Source organism: Amblyraja radiata, chromosome 34, assembly GCF_010909765.2.
Source record: "Amblyraja radiata isolate CabotCenter1 chromosome 34, sAmbRad1.1.pri, whole genome shotgun sequence".
Taxonomy (NCBI): Eukaryota; Metazoa; Chordata; class Chondrichthyes; order Rajiformes; family Rajidae; genus Amblyraja; species Amblyraja radiata.
In genome coordinates, this window is record NC_045989.1 from 8,357,575 (window position 1) to 8,378,115 (window position 20,541).

At 45.0% G+C, this 20,541-nt stretch overlaps 1 protein-coding gene across 2 annotated transcripts in view; it reads right to left on the reverse strand.

Annotated features, from left to right (window-relative positions):
- Positions 1-20,541, reverse strand: part of sv2b (synaptic vesicle glycoprotein 2B) — a 144,248-nt gene that overhangs the window by 47,066 nt on the left and 76,641 nt on the right. Inside the window, exons 1-2 of one of the 2 annotated variants that reach the window (XM_033050707.1) lie at positions 7,048-7,153; positions 2,252-3,142 (exon numbers count right to left, since the gene is read on the reverse strand). In XM_033050707.1, coding sequence (XP_032906598.1) covers positions 2,252-2,786 — 535 coding nt within the window. In that variant the 5' untranslated portion in view covers positions 2,787-3,142; positions 7,048-7,153. Of the gene's footprint in view, positions 1-2,251; positions 3,143-7,047; positions 7,154-20,541 lie in introns of those variants that run through there. The other variant, XM_033050706.1, reaches the window with a different exon arrangement.

Consider the following 20,541-nt stretch of genomic DNA (forward strand, 5'->3'; position numbering starts at 1 on the left):
TTCTGATGCTGTTGAAGGATACATGGTGAGACATGGTGGTGATCCATACGACACCTAGGAGGTGCAAGTTAAATGAAGGGATATTGAGGCTCATACATGATCAATGATTTAGGTTCTCTTTCCTCCTTAAGAATTGAAGGGTTAATCTTAAGACAAATTGAAGGGTTCATCTTTAGGACAATTGAATATACTAGAATACCTGTTGGGATGATGGAATCAAACTCAAAATATTATGCGAGGAGTAACGAGGGGAGAAAATAACATATATTGACACAATTCAAGTCAGGTCAATGTTGGGCTTTAGCCAGCTGAAAGAAATATTCACACTTTCAATATTTACAGTATCAACAAATAAAACTGTTCACAACACCTTCAATCATGCCAAACATGCGATACAAGAATGACGTTACATTGCACCATGTCTGAAGCTTGAATGCATTAGGTTGAATTCGAAAACAAGGTATAACAAAGGACTTCCATAAGCAATAATCGTGCCTTGGGTAATATAATAATAATAATAAATTTTATTTATGGGCGCCTTTCAAGAGTCTCAAGGACACCTTACAAAAATTGAGCATGTAGAGGAAAAACATGTAAGGGGAATGAAATAAATAGTAGAGACATGACTAGTACACAAAGTAAAGACAGAATTCAATACAAAACACAGTATGAGGCAATTAATGCACAGATGAAAAGGGACGGGGACATGGGGCTAAGGATAGGCAGAGGTGAAGAGATGGGTCTTGAGGCGGGACTGGAAGATGGTGAGGGACACGGAATTGCGGATCAGTTGGGGGAGGGAGTTCCAAAGCCTGGGAGCTGCCCTGGAGAAGGCTCTGTCCCCAAAACTGCGGAGGTTGGACTTGTGGATGGAGAGGAGACCGGCTGATGTGGATCTGAGGGACCGTGAGGGTTGGTAGGGGGAGAGGAGGTCAGTGAGATATGGGGGGGGGCAGATGGTGGAGGGCTTTGTAGGTGAGGACCAGGGTTTTGTAGGTGATCCGGTGGGAGATGGGAAGCCAGTGAAGTTTTTTGAGGACTGGAGTGATGTGATGCCAGGATTTGGTGTGGGTGATGAGTCGGGCGGCTGCATTCTGGACCAGTTGGAGTCGGTTGATGTAGGTGTAGCTGATGCGAAGGAGAAGTGAGTAGCAATAGTCCAGTCGGGAGGAGATGAAGGCATGGATGAGTCTGTCAGCAGCAGTCTGTGTGAGAGAGGGTCTGAGTTTGGCGATGTAAACCTCATTGGCTACAATACTGCCACTGCGCAAAGCGGTCTCGACCCGAAATGTCGCCAATTCCTTCTCTCCATAGATGCTGCCTCACCCGCTGAGTTTTCCAGCATTTTGTGTCTACCTATAACAAAAGACCCTTACCTGCTGCATATTAAGGACTTGCGACTGGGTATCAATTTTTACACCGGGTCTCTAGCTACAATAGCGACGCAACTTAAGTGAGAGAAAAAAAATCTCCCCTCTCCCAAAATGTAAGCTTCATCCCTCCAGAAAACCACAACATTTCACTGACCGAGAGAAGAGTTCAACATGGAAACTAGGCCTCTGGCGTGTTCAATCAAATGTTCCGCTCTGTTGACGAAAAGTGCTATGCTGATGGTCAATGGTCAATGGACAAAGGAACTTTAGTAGTCACATGTACCGAGGTACAGTGAAATTCATTTTTGTATGCAGTTCAGCATAAGTATCACTACACATAAACACTTGGATGCCTCTTGGATAAGCATCTCAGATGCAGGTACAAGTGTGTAGCAGTGGTACACTGAGACAGCATATTATAGCACCAGTTTGGTGCTGATGATGCAAAGATGTCTTCATGCATCTTACGCCAAAGAGGAGAATGGAATATTGGAATTGGTGTAGGATAAGTTTAAATGGATAACTGATGGCCAGCATGGACTCATAAGTTACAGGAGCAGAATTAGGACATTTGGCCCATCAAGTCTACTCCATCATTCAGTCATGGCTGATCTATCTTTTCCTTTCAACCCCATTCTCCTGCCTTCCCCCCATAACCCATGGTACCCTTACTAATCAACTGAAGGGTCTGCTTCTGTACTGCATGATTTAATGACTCTCTGACTCATACATGGATGGCATCCAAACTGCTGGATGGCTATTCTGGTATCTCCTTACGATTAACCCTTCGAATTTTAAGGAGAAAAGCGAATGCAATTATTTGTCTTAGTCACCACGCACGGAGGTGCATACACAAGCATGAATGTGACTGTACTCACCGAGCATTCCTTTTTTGGAGTTAGACATGCACATGTCCTGTTCTGCCGTTGGGAGCGCAAAGCCAACCACAAACACCTCCACTCCATCGGCCATTAGGGCCAAGCCTAAGACAAAGAAAAGTGTCCATTGGAAGCGTCCGTGCCCGCACTCCTCGATGATGGACTCGTACTGGTGCGCCAGCTGTTCCTCGTCCTTCATACGCTCCGCCATTAGTTCAGCCTGGTCCCTGTACTCATCTGGCATGGGCTGACCTGCTGCCATCCCTCTGGCCTTAATGTCATCGGGGTGGGGGATGCCCTGGTACTCCCCCTCATAGATCTCGTCGTCTTCGTCATGCCCTTCCGTGGCATCGCTGTCGGCGTCCTCCTGCCCGTGAGTGTCCCCGCTGTGGTAATAACCCCCGTCGTGCGAGGCGTACTCCCCTCCACCTTCGTATCGGCCGTAAGAGTCCTGCATCCTCCCCTGCTGCTTGGCCTGGTTGGCAATGTCCTTGGCTCCTTGGAAGAAGGTTGAGTTATTCCCAAAACTGTCCATCAGCCACCTTCCCTACACACTAGACTTCATCCGATGGACTACAGGGGCATGGTCTGACCAGAATTTATTCCACTGTTAAAAGACAGGCACGGTCAAAGCAATGGCAGGCAATGGACACTCCTCTGTTGATTTCCCAGGAGAACTCTGTTGAGGAAATAACTGAAGCCTTTAACTGCTTCTTCAGTCCCACAATGAGGTCAGTGCATCGCTCTCAGAGGGGGAGCGGTGTAATCAGGGAGACTGCACGGCAATCCTTCCAACCAGTTGTAAAAAGCTTCGCTCTCAGCCTCTCTCGGTGCCTCGAAATGATGGATAACCTTTAGCGAGATTCAGTGCTCGGTCCAAATGGTGAATTTCTGCAAAAGGGTAATGAAAAAGAAAATTAATTTGCCTGGCACGAATTGAACTGAAATGAGTTACGTTCACAATCTGTCCCTTTTCCATCTCCTGTTAAATTGAGCTGCTGTTTTCACGAATGTCTTTGTGCTCTTTGGAGGCTTCAAGCACAGTGGAATCCCTGCGTTTGGTTTATTAAATGTGAGGCTTTAAATTAAAAGGTGAATATTTGTTATCATGTTGCATCATTTTTGGACACTCTCCTTCACAACCTGCTGTTCTCATCTCTGAACGAAACAGTATTTGTCCAGTCTCTATTGCCTGTGGTTTTAGATGACAGGGGACATTTTGGTAACAAGGACACAGGGGTAGGTTCAACTTGCCCTGCCTGCTGTAATATAAGTTGGAGCAGCTATTAGCTGCAAGACCTTATGAACTTGGCATAGGAAGCAATTCATTCTATAAGACACAAGTGCTTGAGTAAGCAGGTCTGGCGGCATCTCTGGAGAACGGGGATAGGTGATGTTTTGGGTCAGGAACCTTTTTTTAGAAGAAGGGTCCCACCCAAGATGTCACCGATACATGTTCTCCAGTGATGCTGCCTGACCTGCTGAGTTACTCCAGCGCTTTGTGTCTTTTTTCTATACCAGCATCTGCAGTTCCTCGTGTCTCCAACCGTTTTGTTCTATGTCAGCCACCCACCACTATCCAGTGAGAATGAGTTTTGAAATGTCACAAATGTATGTAGGGGTAAAATAAGTTAGTTGTGTGGATTGACTGATGAATTTATCCTGGGAATAGGGTAGATTGAGAGGGGATTTGGGGGGGGGGGGGTTGATAAAATCATGAAATGTGCCAGCACAGTGGCTAGAGATGTTCCCAGGGGCACAAATATACCAGGGGTCAGAGAATGAAGTGACCAAAAGTAACAGTGGGAAAAAAACTGTTTTTTTTATGCAGCGACTGGTTAGGCCAAATGCATTGGCCAAGGGTAATGATGCCGAATCAATAATGCATTCTTGAGGGAAGCTAATGTACAGGGCTGTGAGGAAAATAGACCAACTGAACTGCTGCCGCACAGAGTTGTGGCGTACAGAAGGGACTCCTCCCATGTTGTAACGTGTGTGTGTGTGCATGTGGATGATGAACAAGAAATGGAGTGCGATTTGCTTTTGCTTCCCATTTCTACCCCTCCCCCCCACCCCCAATCCCCCCGCACCCCCGCCAGGGGAATAACCCATCAACTATTACTTGCCTTGACTGCATAGCAATAACAGACCATAGTGTAAATCTGTCACCTCTGGTGAAGCAACAGCATCTTTGTCAATGAGGCGTTAAATTCCCCTGCACTGACTTGACGTCCAGTATATTTTTACATTGAACATAGAATAGAGCACAGCGCAGCACAGGAACAGGCCCTTCAGCCCACAATGTCCGTGACGAACATGATGCCAAGTTAAACTACTCCCCTCTGTCTGCACATGATCCATATCTCTCCATTTCCTGTGGCTATCATGTCCGCTAAAAGCCTCTTGAACACCATTATTATATCTGCATCTATGGAGCGAAGGAAATAGGCAACGTTTCGGGCCGAAACCCTTTGGGTTTCGGCCTGAAACGTTGCCTATTTCCTGCGTTCCATAGTTGCTGCCTCACCTGCTGAGTTTCTCCAGCACTTTTGTCTACCTTCGATTTTCCGCTCGGTTTGCAATAACCAACCTGATCTCCTGGTGGCTCAAGCACTTCAACTCCCCCTCCCATTCCGAATCCGACCTTTCTGTCCTGGGCCTCCTCCATGGCCAGAGTGAGGACCACTGTAAATTGGAGGAGCAGCACCTCATATTTTGCTTGGAAGTTTGTACCCTAGCGGTGTGAACATTGACCTCTAATATCAGGTTAGTCCTTACTTTCTCCTCCCCTTCTCAGCTCTCCCTCAGCCCTCTGGCTCCATCTCTTCCTTTTTTCCTCCCTCCCCTCTCATCAGTCTGAAGAAGGGTTTCGACCCGAAACGTTGCCTATTTCCTTCACTCCATAGATGCTGCCTCACCCGCTGAGTTTCTCCAGCACTTTTGTCTACCTTCGATTTTCCAGCATCTACAGTTCCTTATTAAACAATTATTATATCTGCCACTGGCATTGAGTTCCAGGCGCCCACCCCACTCTGTGTAGGAAACTTGCCTCGCACATCATCTTTAAACTTTGCTCTTCTCATCTTAAAGCTATGCCCTCCAGTCTTTGACATGTCTAACCTGGAAACATAGAAACATAGAAACATAGAAAAATAGGTGCAGGAGTAGGCCATTCGGCCCTTCGGGCCTGCACCGCCATTCAATATGATCATGACTGATCATCCAACTCAGTATCCTGTACCTGCTTTCTCTCCATACCCCCTGATCCCTTTAGCTACAAGGGCCACATCTAACTCCCTCTTAAATATAGCCAATGAACTGGCCTCAACTACCTTCTGTGGCAGGGAGTTCCAGAGATTCACCACTCTCTGTGTGAAAAATGCTTTTCTCATCTCGGCCCCAAAGGATTTCCTCTTTATCCTTAAACTGTGACCCCTTGTTCTGGACTTCCCCAACATCGGGAACAATCTTCCTGCATCTAGCCTGTCCAACCCCTTAAGCATTTTGTAAGTTTCTACAAAAGATCCCTCCTCAATCTCCTAAAAAGGTACTGTCTACACTATCTATGGCACTCATTATTTTATATACCGATATAGGTCTCCCCTAAGCCACCGACACTCCATAGAAAGCAATCCAAGTCTGTACAACTTCTCCTTATAGCCAACACTCTCTAACCCAGGCAGCATGATGGCGAACCTCATCTACACCCTCTCCAAACCTCTACATCCTTCCTGTAATGTGGCGACCAGAACTGCAACAGTTAGACCATGGATAACCTGAAATCCACTGTTCCAATGTTTCTAACAAAATCTAAGCAATCCTGGTCTTAATTACCTCTCAGTCACCATAATTCTTTAGGTTTCTGATCTCCCCTTCCCACTACCTGTATATGAAAAAAAAAATCCATCCTGAATTCATTTAAAATGATCCAACACTAAATTGTTCAAATTTACCAACCAGCGTTTCCCTGTAATCAATTCTATTAAATACAGTCAGAATCTCTGGAGACAAGGAATGGGTGACGTTTCGGGTAGAAACACCTTCTTGAGATTGAAGAAGTGTCTTGACCTGAATCGTCACCCATTCCTTCTCTCCAGAGATGCTGCCTGTCCCGCTGAGTTACTCCAGCATTTTGTGTCTATCTTCGATGGAAACCAGCATCTGCAGTTCCTTCCTACACTATTAAATATAGGACTCATTTAAATATCTTGATTATGTTGAGTCTGACCCGAAACGTCACCTATTCCTTCGCTCCGATAGATGCTGTCTCACCCGCTGAGTTTCTCCAGCATTTTTATCTACCTTGGATTATGTTATGTCAAGTGAATCATAAAATATATATTTTTTTAAACATTTCCACAAAACCACTTTGCTCCAACAGCAATTAACTGTGGCCCACTCCTGCAAATGATTAGAAAGTTGTTAAGCTGTCAGCTTGATATCACGGTGTCTACAGACTGTTTAACGTCAAACAAAGTCACCCCAGAACAATGATCGTGCTTCAGGTGTTTACAGAGAGCCACAGACAGCAGCAGGAAGCACAATGTTGCAATGAAATCAAAGCAAATTGTCTGAACTCTTGCATTAGATTACGTTGCTAAATGCATTCCCGGATAGATAACGATTTTATTTGTTTTGCTCAGGGTTGGAGATGACAGTCCCAATGAACTACATCAGATGTAGTTTATGCTACATTGGAGAAAGAGCCCTCTCCCTCCCTCCATATGTTTTAACTGCAGCCTCAGAGGCAATAGCCCCCTGCCCTCATCGACTGGTGTGACACTTCTATTTCCTACCTCAGCATCCATATGGTTTCACTGTGCGACTGCCATTTCACTGCCAGTGTCACACAGTTGGCTGCCGTTCACAATCTGGCGCTCTATTTTTTTGGCTCCTTAGCCTTCCGTTCTGGCTGGGAAAAAAATCCACACTGTTTAACAATTGAGGAACTGTTCCCAAAAAACCACACCATAAAGTGTCTGAGCAAAACAGGGTGTGAAGAAGGGTTCCGACCCGAAACGTTCCCCATCCATCCCCCCCTCCCCAGATGCTGCCTGACCTGCTGAGTTACTCCGGCGCTTTGTGTTTTGCTCAAGATTCCAGCACCTGCAGTTCCTTGTGTCTCCAAAAAAGAATCATGGATCGGACAGAGAGTGAGGAATAGCAGGAGGATGTGATGAGGTGAAATGATCAAATATAGAGGGAGCAAGGTTATGCATGGGAGGTGACTAATTCTATATATAATGAGTAGATCTGAAAAGTATGGAGGCCCTGAGATACAATTCATTGAGAATATGTGCGTGTGTATGTCAAGTAAGGGTGTATCTGGGTTTTATACAAGGTTGATATTTGTGGCGTTACGAGTTTAATGATGGTTTGGGATAAGTGGAAGACAGGATGCGAGTGTTTAGCATTTGTTTGAATGTATCGCCTCTAGTTTCCTTTATTTAGTCGATACTGATAGCATCGGTGGTGAGAGCAGGTATTGAGGGGGGTGTTTCTGGTAGAATCAGAACTAACTGTTGAGGTGTCGTGGGCCTAACTCAACGAAACACCAGTGAAGGGAGATACCCACTTGATAACCCCAATCATATACTTGATTCATTTTTTTAATGTGGTCGTTAACTAGGTAGCTGATTATTGTACATGGAGTTTGATATTGTCTTTAGCATAAGTTTGTATAATCAGTTTAGATACTACTTTGGCTTTGGGCTTGGTTTTCTTGGTTGAGCAAGTATCCTGGTGTTATAGCATGTGCTATAAATTTTAATTGTAATAATATAAGGGCAATAACATTTTGTGTCTCCAATTATTTAGGCAAACTACGATTATCCATGAATTTATGGAATGGTGAAATAATCTTTGCAGTTTGTCAGTTACCTTGAAAGATCTAAGGGAGCTCTGAAGGCTTCAGTAAGACGAGAGGAATGCATTATTCAGTCAAATATAACTATCAGAATTGCAATCTATTTGTTATTTCATTATTTTTGAACAGATAAGCACAAACTCTTGTGTCATAAATACATCTCCATTACTCACGTATTGAACTCTTTTACACTACATTAGCCTTGTAAATGAATGTGAAAAATAGGAGCAGCAGTAAGCATTATTCCTCTCAAAACCACCGTGCTATTTGACAAGATTATGGCTAAAACCTTCCATTCCATATATCCCTTGATTCCTTTAATGCCCAAGAATGTATCACACTGAATGTAAGAGCTGAAATGATCTGGGATAACAGAGCTTTAAAATAATGAAAAATAATGATACAGCTGATAGAGCTACGATCTCACAGTGCCAGGGACCCTGGTTCAATCCTGACCTCTAGTACTGTCAGTGGAGTTTGCACATTCTCTATGTGACGTTAGTCTTTAGAGACACAGTGTGGAAACAGGCCCTTTAGCCCACCAAGTCCGCGCTGACCAGCGATCACCCCGTACACTGGTACTATCCAACACGCTCAAGACAATTTACAATTTACAGAAGTCAATTAACCTACAAACCTATACGTCTTTGGAGTGTGGGAGGAAACCCGAGCACCCGGAGAAAACCCATGTGGTCACGGGGAGAAGGTACAAACTCCATACAGACAGCACCCATGGTCAGGATCGAACCCGGGTCTCTGGCACTGTAAGGCAGCAACTCTACCGCTGTGCCACCCCTTCATGTCTGTATGGGTTTCCTCTGGGTGCTCTGGTTTCCTCCACAACTTAAAGACATGTGGGTTTGTAGGTTAATTGGCCTCTGTAAATTAGTCAAAGTGTGTACGGAATGGATGCAAAAGTGGGATAACAGAGAACTAGGGTGAACATGGTGGGCTGAAGGGCTGTATCTCTAAACTAAACTAAATCAACACCCCTTCTATTCCATACCCCTTCATTCCTTCAATGCCCAATGATTTATTAAACTTAATGTAAGAGCTGAAATAAACTGGGATAATAGAGTTTTTTTTAATAATAAAATAAAATAAAATATTGACTGCTGGTGTGGGATTATACAAAACCGCATTAGGCAATAGAACAGCTACTCTCATACACCATAATCTGGGAGACACTGTCATTAACAGTGAACTGTAAAAGATAGGAATAATCAGCACAAGGCATTGGTGAATCTCGGGGAAGGAAGAATCAACTAGGAATGTTAACAATCGCAGGTCAGAAGGAGGAGTATTTCAAAATCCGATTCCCAAGATCGATGAGCTTGTTATGGCATTGAAATCATTTTAACATCAGCACCTCAGATTCAATTTGGCTTGTCTGATTTATTGCCACTTCCCAGCATTCACATTGGTGACGTGGTTACAGAGAGACTGGGTTAATAGGCTTAGGTTTATTATTGTTACATGTCATTAGGTGGACGCACAAAGTCTCTTGCCCAGAGTGGGGGAGTCAAAAACCAGAGGACATAGGTTTAAGGTGAGGGGTAGAAGTGTTAACAGGAACTCAAAGGGTAACTTTTTCACACTAAGTGTGGTGGGTGTATGGAACAAGCTGCTAGAGGAGGTAGTTGTGGCATGGACTATCGCAGCAGTTACAAAACATTTAGCTGGGACAAAGCCTGGACAGTAATAGGTGGACACAGATGAGGGGGGATTTCGATAGCACACACCACCAGACTCAAGAACAGCTTCTTGCCCTGTTATCAGGTTTCTGGAAAAACTCAACAAGGAAGGCAGCCTCTGCAGAGAAACAGTCAACAGTCAGGCTGAGGGAGAGTCTCGAACCCAACCTATCCATGTTCTCCAGAGATGCTGCCTGACCCGTTGAGTTACTCCAGCACTTTTGTGTTTGTTTGTGTATTAACCAGCATCTGCAGTTCTTTGTTTCTACACACCGAAAAGATAGTTCTATTTCCTTTTACAACAAATAGACAAATATAGTTCCACCAAGCGCTCTTTAATTGTGTTGAAGAGAGAATCCACTGAGGAGTTCTGCATCAGGCAGCAGAACATTTCCCAACTCCCCGAATGGTTTCATAATTTATTCCATTAGATGGAAACTACTGTCGGCTATTTTGTTCCTGCTCAACGCCTGGCCTTGTGTTTTATTCATTTTTATGTTTTGTTAAAAGTCAGAAATATCAATTAGGATGAAATCAATCCACATCTTCGGCTCGGTCTCAGCCAGGAGTAAGTCTATGTCAGGAGTGTTGAGGCATAGAGATGATATCCCGCTAATGCTACTGCAGCAATGGTCCTCAAAGCCACCTCCAGAAGGTGGTCCCTGGGGTGGCGTTGTTCCTTTCCCCTATATTAGTCATCCTTCTGAGACTTACATTCTACCTTGGTCTCAGTTTATAGAGTCATAGAGGCAAACAGTGTGGAAATGGGCCCTTCGGCCCAACTTGCCCACACCGACCAACATGTCTCATCTACAGTTCAGTTCAGTTCAGTTTTATTTGTCATATGCAGGTTAACACAGGGTCAACGGCACAATGAAATGTGTTTGACAAGATACACTAGTCCCACCTGCCTGCATTTGGCCCATATCCCTCTCAACCTGTCCAACTGTTTCTTAAATGTTGCGATAGTCCGTGCCTCAACTACCTCCTCTGGCAGCTTGTTCCATACTTCTGTGTAAAAAAGTTACCCCTGAGATTCCTATTAAGTCTTTCCCCCTTCACCTTAAACCTATGTCCTCTGGTTCTCAACTCCCCTACTCTGGGCAAGAGACACTGCGCATCTACCCGGCCTATTCCTCTTGTGACTTTATACTTACCTATAAGATCAAAACGTTGTTTAACTCATATTGCTTTACCTCAGTAACCCTCCAGCCTTGTACCCTTCTGAAACACTATCCTTCACAACTTCTTGCCTTCCACATCCCCCTGATCTCCACTGGCAGTCATGTCTTCAGCGGTCTTTATTTTAAAGATACAATAGAAACACCAGGCCCTTCGGCCCATCGAGTCCACGCTAACTATCGATCATCAGTTCACACTAGTTCTGTTATCCCATTTTCTCATCCACAAGTACACTCACATGTTTTGATCCAAATCTCTGGAATTCCCTCCCCTTGCTTTCTCTTCTTCAATAGACTCCTGAAAACCTACTGGTTTGAGCAAGTTTGTCATTACATAATCTATATCTTCAAAATTTGCTGGTGTCAAATTATCTTTAATAGCGCTCCTGGGAACCACTTCAGGCGTTTGACCACAGTTGATGGGTATAAAAGCTACAGAGTGTGGCACGAGTGTCCAAAATAGTAACCAATTAAGGATGTCAAGCAGATCGAATGTGCTCTGATCAGGAAGAGAGTGATGCAGTTAATTGATTGAGGGGCAAGGCAATGTTGTGAAGCCGACCACTGTTATTAAAATTCAGTACCTTCGCACAGCTTATGACGGACGAGGCAGCAGAGGTCCCAACAAGAGTTCTGTCAGTGTAAAATATCTCCTCAGTCAGATTGTCAAAGGAAACAAGGAATAAAAGAGAGCCATTGGGGAAATAAAAGCAAGTCAGGCTGATGGAACACGATCCAGTAGAAATTTTGAAAAGAGAAATAAACACAAGAGGGAAATAATTGTCAAGAAGAATGAAGACAGAGCAAGAGAAGAGGACCTATTGATTGGATCTCCCCAAGGACTGGCACAGGCTTGATGGGCTGAATGGCCTCCTAAGCTGTGAGATTTTACAAGTGAAAGGTGAGTCAAAATTAATTTTCTGTGTATATTTTTAGATCATTAATCAACAACTTGTCTGTTCTCCAATTGCCTCTACCAAAGAAAACAAACTTCCACCATTAGCCCTTGGGACCCACTATGATGAAGCGTAGCCAAGGAAACAGGGAGGGGAGTCCATTGGGACTTTCCACACAAGCAAGGAGGCATCCTCTGAACTGCCATTCCAAAACAAAGGGGAGTGCGCAATCTCAGTTACTTGGCACTCAACCAAGTTCCAGTCGTAGAGGGAGCCCAATGGAAAAGTCTCCAATTAGGTAGATAGTAGGTCAGGACTGCTTTCCAGTTGTTTGTAGGATGGTTCAGTTGCCTGATAACAGCTGGGAAGAAACCTTCCCTGAATCTGGAGGTGTGCGTTGCCACACTTCTACACCTCTTGCCTGATGGTAGGGGGGGAGAAGAGGAAATGTGCGACACATCCCTGATTACACTGCTGGCCGTGGCAAGGCAGCGTGAGTTGTAAATGGGGTCAGTGGAAGGGAGGTTGATTTGTGCGACGGGGCCCACGTCTACAATTCTTGCGGTCAAGGATGGAGGTGTTCCCAAACCAAGCTGCAATGCATGGACTGGTGGGGGTGAGGAGTGGGAGCGAGGGGGGCAGTTGGAGTGGGAGGGGAGGGGAGAGAGGAGGGAGGGGATTACGGGAAGGGCAACAGAAAGACAGAATGGGAAAGGGTTCAGAAAACAGAGCCCGGGATTGCCCCCTGAAGATGAAAAATTAAAAAAGACAAACAAATTGAGGAAGGGCAGGGGATGAGATGAGGCATGGGGACATTGATACCCAACAGGCTTCACGCCTCCTTGCCCTGTCCTCTTGTCCCTGCAGACTCCACAACCTCAGCACTGGAGAATGGCAGCAGACCGGCTTCCTCCAGTCTCATGGTTGATTTCAATTGATAAACTCTCTTCCAATCCAATCAGACATTATCCCAGAAAATTTATATTTCGTAGTGCTGCCGCACAAAATGTAATTAATCTCAAGACAAGAGCGCGCAAGCAGATATGAAGCACTGCAGATATATTCTGATTAACATCTTGGTCTACTCTTTCACTGATAGCTCTTCACTCTCTAAAAATGTAATCAGAACTCGCATTCTTCACAAGAGCTTATTATAGTGTCCAATTAATCGGAAGTGCAATTTATTTTTCGTCACCATTCCTCACCTTGCTTCTCATGCACTCCCTCACCACACAATTAAAGGTGTCCCTTTCGCAGGAGGCCCAAGCTGTGCACTGGTTCTTGAATAGGCACAAAATGCTGGAGTAACTCAGCGGGACAGACAGCATCCCTGGAGAGGAGGAATCCCATTCCATCTCTCCAGAGATGCTGCCTGTCCCGCTGAGTTACTCCAGCATTTTGGGTCTATCTTTGGTTTAAACCAGCACCTGCAGTTCCTTCCGACACTTATTCTCACTTAACCATTCTTCACCGGTCTGAAGAAGAGTCTTGACCCGAAATGTCACCTATTCCTTCGCTCCATAGATGCTGCCTCACCCGCTGAGTTTCTCCAGCATTTTTGTCTACCTTCGATTTTTCCAGCATCTGCAGTTCTTTCTTAACCATTCTTCATACCCAGATTTGGGTACAAAAAAGTACGGGTTACGCAACTGTGAAATTTGTGGTAGTGGGGGACTACGTTCACGCTCTTCCCCGACTTTCAATTTAAATGTAGAATTAAAAATTATAAACGTAATAATTAAGATAGAAAAACTAAATTGATTATTTTTCTCCTTCAACCTGAAGATGCAAGAGTTTGCAGATGCTGAACAAACTGTTGGAGGGAATCAATGGGTTGGGTTGGGACCATTATTCAGACTGATGGCAACCCAGACTTGCCCAGGTTTGTGCCAATACTCAGCCTACTAGGGGAACACGTCTCAAACAAGGGAAGGGTATCACAGCAAGGTGCCGAACACCACAGAATATGACACTATTGAATGCATAGAGTCAAGAGTAAGAGTGTTCAATTGTCATATGTATAGAAAGGGAACAATGATTTTCTTAGACACTGAAAATGTCTGAAGTGTTATGGAGCAATAGAGTCATACAGTGTGGCTACAGGCCCATCATTCCTTGCCCTTACCAACCAAGATGGCCCATCTACACTAGTCCCACCAGCCTGCCTTTGGTCCATATATATCCCTCTAGATCTTTCCTCTCCCTATACTTATCTAATTGTCATTTAGATGTTGTTATAGTACGTGTTTCAACTACTCGCTCCATATATCCACCACCCTGTGCTTGAAAACATTGCCCCTCGGGTTTCGGTTAAATTTTTTCCCCTGTCAACTTAATCCTATGTCTTCTGGTTCTTGATTCCCCTACTAATCTTCGCACGTTTTTTGTTTTGGTGGCGCAATGTTAGAGTTGCTGCTTTACAGCGCCAGAGATTCGGGTTCGATCCTGACTATGGCTGCAGTCGGTATGGAGTTTGTACCCTGTGACTATGTGAGTTTTCTCCCAGTGCTCCAGTTTCCTCCCACACACCGCAGTTCTGTATGTTAATTGGCTTTCTGTAAATCATAAATTGTACCTATTGTGCAGCATAGGGCTAGTGTATGGGTGATGGCTGGTTGGCATGGACACAGTTGGTTGAAGGGCCTGTTTCCGTGCTGTATCTCTCTAAAGTCTAATGTTTGGGGTTACATATGAGCCAGTTCAGATATAGGATTATTGAACGGGATGGGGTTTTATGGCAACCTGTTCATTTTAGTTTCGAGATACAGCATGGAAACAAGCTTGTTCAGCTCACTGAACCAATGCCAATCAGTGATCACCAGTTCATACTACTTCTATATTATCCCATTATCTAACGCACTCCCCACACATAGAGGCAATTTACAGAGGCCAATTCACCTCTGTACAAACCTGCACATCTTTGAGAAGTGGGAGGAAACCGAAGCACCCGGAGAAAACTCACGCAGTCACAGGGAGAACATACAAACTCCACATAGACAGCACCCAAGGGCAGGATTGAGCCCGGGTATCTGGCACTGTGAGGCAGCAACTCCACCAACTGTGCCACTGTGCCATCCCTTCACTTTTATGTTACATCTTTATTTGATATTACTTTTAACATGACTGATGTCAGCTTCTTATTTCCAGATTTATTTCAATGATTCAATGACACTTTATGCTTGCATGTACCTAGGCACAGTAAAATTCAATGTCTTTGTGTACAATGCACAAAGTACGCAATGGTATCTGGCCATGTACCTGGTACCTATGTAGTTCCAAAAGTAATCATTAGAGTCCCGTTGGTCCCACTTTGTTCTTGGTGCCCCCCACACCAGGTCCCTCTTTCAACTAACTGGCTTTGACTTCCCTGGGATTGTAGAGTATATTGCCCCTGTCCCACTTAGGAAACCTGAACGGAAACCTCTGGAGACTTTGCGCCCCACCCAAGGTTTCCGTGCGGTTCCCGGAGGTTGCAGGTGGTTGCTGGAGGTTGCAGGTAGTGGAAGCAGGTAGGGAGACTGACAAAAACCTCCGGGAACCGCACGGAAACCTTGGGCGGGGCGCAAAGTCTACAGAGGTTTCCATCCAGGTTTCCTAAGTGGGACAGGGGCATATGGAGAGTTGAATGAGCATCTGGACAGGAATATAACTTAAATACATCAGGCTCTGCATAATCAATGGTGATTATTTCCTTGCTAGTCTTTCCACCAAAATGACCCTGGGGCTAAATATAGTGAAAAGATCAATCAGAATATCATATTACTCTCTGAAAATATAAATGCTGAGCTGGAAATGGATTTTAGTGTCCATCAGCATCTTTCACTAGCCCCAGTTCTTATTCAGACAACCTTAGCTGCATTAAACATCATCTAAATTATATGTCATTCTGAAGAATGGTCTCGACTCAAAACGTTGCCTATCCATTCTCCCTGCAGAAGTTGCCTGACCTGCTGAGTTATTCCGGCACTTTGTGTCATCCCATCCATGATGTGATTCCATGTTCCACACTAGACTAGGACACCGAGCGTGAAATGGAAGCGGAGGGTGGTGAATCTGTGGATTTCATTGCCACAGATGGCTGTGGAGGCCAAGTCAATGAATATTTTTAAGGCAGAGATAGATAGATTCTTGATTAGTACGGGTGTCAGGGGTTATGGGGAGAAGGCAGGGGATTGTGGTTATGAGGGAGAGATAGATCTGCCATGATTGAATGGCGGAGTAGACTTGATGGGCCAAATGGCCTAATTCTGCTCCTATCACTTATGAATGTATGAATAAAAGTCAATACCTTGCAATATTCTGGGGGTACGTGAAATAAATGGGAACATACTCTACATCCACTGTGTGTGGAACCACTGAGAACTTAGCCCTAGTGTGTAGCCAGCGGCTCTGATTTTTATTCTGGCCACAAGATGGCCGCTGTTGGTTTAGGACCCACTCTGAAGACTTGTGCCGCAAACCTGGGAGGCTGTTTGTGGCACTGTTTGAAGACTTAACACGGGAAAATCCAGCATTAAATGCTTAACCATCGTGATGCAAAGCAGATTATTTTGACTGCTTAGTTTAATTCAGAGATACAGCACGTAAACAGGACCTTTGGCCCACCGAGTCCGCGCCGACCAGTATTCCCCGCACACTAACACTACCCTACACACAGTTGGGATAATTTTACAAAGCCAATTAACCTACAAGAGGCTAATTGAGAGAGTAGGGGGAAACCAAAGCTGCCAGAGAAAACCCACGCAGGTCACAGGGAGAATGTACAACCTCCATATAGACAGCACCCGTGGTCAGGATTGAACCTGGGTCTCTGGCATTCTAAGGAAGCAACTCTACCACTGCGCCAACGTGCCATTCATCTTGTTAGTTCCTTGTGGGATCTTGCTGTGTAGAAAGTGTCTCCCACGGTGGTCTATTGGACAGCAGGAGAAATCAATAGTTAAGATGAGAGGATGCGTGTGAGGCTTGGAAGTCATCCATTTTCATGAACAATGCTGCCCGTGTCTGTCATGATGCCAAGGGTAAAGGTGGAGAAGGCAGTTCCTCTCTCTCTAGGCATTCTCTAGGGATTGGCACTGTGCAAGGAGCTCCACATTAGTTCAGAGACCAACACGAGATGTAAAAGATGCATCCACTGGCAGTGGTTCACCAGCAAGACAGGAACACAAGAACAAAGTCAGAACCACAGAACTAAAGGACATTCTTTTATGAAGGAGATAAGGAGGAATTATGTACAGTTTTGGTCTCCTAATTTGAGGAAGGACATCCTTGTGATTGAGGCAGTACAGCGTAGGTTCACGAGATTGATCCCTGGGATGGCGGGACTGTCATATGAGGAAAGATTGACGGCTTGTATTCACTGGAGTTTAGAAGGATGAGGGGATATCTTATAGAAACATATCAAATTATAAAAGGACTGGACAAGCTAGATGCAGGAAAAATAATAATAATAATATAATAATAATAATAATATCTTTTATTGTCATTGCACATCAGTGCAACGAGATTTAGTATGCAGCTTCCAACCGATGTAAAAGAAAAGTAAAATAAATAAATAAGCTGTGTGACGTGACCATCTGAGGGATACAGTCCAGGGGGGATGGGGGGCACTCAGCAGGGCCGGTTCAGAGCTACTATAGCTCTGGGAATAAAGCTGTTTCTGAGTCTGGAGGTTCGGGCGTAGAAGGCCTTGTAACGTCTGCCGGAGGGAAGTAGTTCGAACAGTCCGTTACAAGGGTGTGAGGAGTCTTTATGGATGCTGACGGCCTTCCTGAGGCACCGTGTGTGGTAGATGCCCTCCAAGGCTGGTAGCTGTGTCCCAATAATCCTCTGCGCTCTGTGGACGACGCGCTGAAGAGCTCTCCTCTCCGCCTCCGTGCAGCTGAGATACCACACAGAGATGCCATACGTTAATATGCTCTCTGTGGTGCAGCGGTAGAACGTTGTCAGCAGCTGTTGGGGCAGACCTGTCTTTTTTAATGTCCTCAGGAAGAACAGTCGGTGCTGTGCCTTCTTGACCAGCGCGGCGGTGTTCGTGGACCATGTGAGGTCCTCTGAAATGTGAGTGCCCAGAAACTTAAAGCTGGACACTCTCTCCACACTGTCCCCGTAAATGGAGATGGGGCGTATTCTCCATTATGGGACCTCCTGAAGTCAATAATCAGCTCCTTGGTCTTGGAGGTGTTTAGTGACAAGTTTTTACGTGCGCACCAGTCCGCCAGGTTCTGCACCTCCGCTCTGTATTTTGTTTCATCACCGTTGGTGATCAGCCCAATCACTGTTGTGTCGTCTGCAAACTTCACGATGGTGTTGGTGTCGAATGCAGGAACACAGTCGTGAGTGAAGAGGGAGTAGAGCATGGGGCTTAGTACACAGCCCTGTGGTGTGCCGGTGCTCAGGGTGATAGTGGAGGACAGGTGCGGGCCCAGTCTCAATGCCTGCGGTCGCTCCGTCCCCAAATGTTCCCAATGAAGGGCGAGTCCAGAAACAGGGGACACAGTCTTAGAATAAAGGGAAGGCTATTTACGACTGAGGTGAGAAAAAACTTTTTCACCCAGAGAGTTGTGAATTTGTGGAATTCCCTGCCACAGAGGCCAGTGGAGGCCAAATCACTGGATGGATTTAAGAGAGAGTTAGATAGAGCTCTGGGGGCTAGTGGAGTCAAGGGATATAGGGAGAAGGCAGGCACGGGTTGTTGATTGGGGACGATCAGCCATGATCGCTATGAATGGCGGTGCTGGCTCGAAGGTCTGAGTGGCCTCCTCCTGCATCTATTTTCTATGTTTCTATGTTTCTATGAATTTCTTTAGTCAGAGGGCGGTGAATCTATGGAAGTCTTTGCCACAGAAGGCTGTGGAGGCCAAGTCAGTGGATATATTTAAGGCAGAGATAAATAGATTCTTGGTTCGTACGTGAGTCAGAAGTTATGGGGAGAAGGCAGGAGAATGGGATTAGGAGGGAGGGATAGATCAGCCATGATTGAATGGCGGAGTAGACTAGATGGGCTGAATGACCTAATTCTGCTTCTATCACATGAACATGAACCTATGAAAGTCTTCATAACTCAACGAGCCAGGCAGCACCTCTGGAGAGAATGAATGGGTGATGTTTCGGGTCGAGACCCTTCTTCAGCTGCCCTCAACTTCCTAAAGATTAAACACAAAGTGTTGGAGTAACTCAGCGGGTCAGGTAGCATCTGTTGAAGGAATGGATAGGCGTCATTTTTGGTCAGGACCCTTCTTTAAAAACTTTGCCTATCTGTTCTTTCAGAATTTGTTTCAAACCTGAACAAATTGTGAAGCCTGTCCATTCCCTCTACAGATGCTGCCTGACCTCCTGACTTCCTCCAGCATGTTGTGTTTTTCTGAAGTTTCCAGCATCTGCAGTTCTTTGTAACTTCCTAAAGATCACCCTCTTTGACAAATTTCCTGTCAGCGTAGCTAACAGATGATACGATGAAAACCACAGACATGCTATCTGTTGTTTGTTTTGAATATGCTGCCGTATCTCTGAGAAGGAGATGGAGATCGAGTACTGTAAAAGACTTTCATGTGAACCTTGCCTTTAGTGATAGTCATGATCATACAGCATGGAAACAGGCCCTTTGACCCAACTTGCCCATTCCAACCAAGATGCCCATTTATGAAAGGCCCACCTGAATTAAATATAGAAACATAGAAAATAGGTGCAGGAGTAGGCCATTCGGCCCTTCGAGCCTGCACTGCCATTCAATATGATCATGGCTGATCATCCAACTCAGTATCCTGTACTTGCCTTCTCTCCATACCCCCTGATCCCTTTAGCCACAAGGGCCACATCTAACTCCCTCTTAAATATAGCCAATGAACTGGCCTCAACTACCTTCTGTGGCAGAGATTTCCACAGATTCACCACTCTGTTTTTCTCAATGTTTTTCTCATCTCGGTCCTAAAAGACTTCCCCCTTATCCTTAAACTGTGACCCCTTGTTCTGAACTTCCCCAACATCGGGAACAATCTTCCTGCATCTAGCCCGCCCAACCCCTTAAGAATTTTGTACGTTTCTATAAGATCCCCCCTCAATCTTCTAAATTCTAGCGAGTACAAACCGAGTCTATCCAGTCATTCTTCATATGAAAGTCCTGACATCCCAGGAATCAATTTGGCCCATAATCCCTCTAAACCTTTCCTATCCATGTACCTGCCCAAATGTATCTTAAATGTTGTTATTGATTTGTACCTGCCTCAACTACCTCCTCTGGCAGCTCGTTCCACACACTAACCATGTGAAAAAGTTGTCCCTCAGATTTCTATTAAATCTTTCCCCTCTCAACTTAAACCAATGTCCTCTGGTTCTTGATTCCCCTACTCTGAGTAAAAGACTGGGCGTTAACTCCATCTATTCGTCTCATGATCTTATACACCTCCATAAGATCGCCTCTCATCCTCGTATGCTCCAAGGAATAAGGTCCTAGCCTGCCCAACCTATCCCTCTTACTCGGGCCCTCAAATCCTGGCATCATCCTTGTAAATCTTCTCAGTACTCTTTCCATCTTTCTAACCCTGATCTCCAGGGAGAGCAACCTATATTAAGCGCAAAGGATGTGAACTAAAATGGGCCTAACAATAGAATGGAAAATGACAAAAGATTAATTACACTTCAGGACAAATCTATT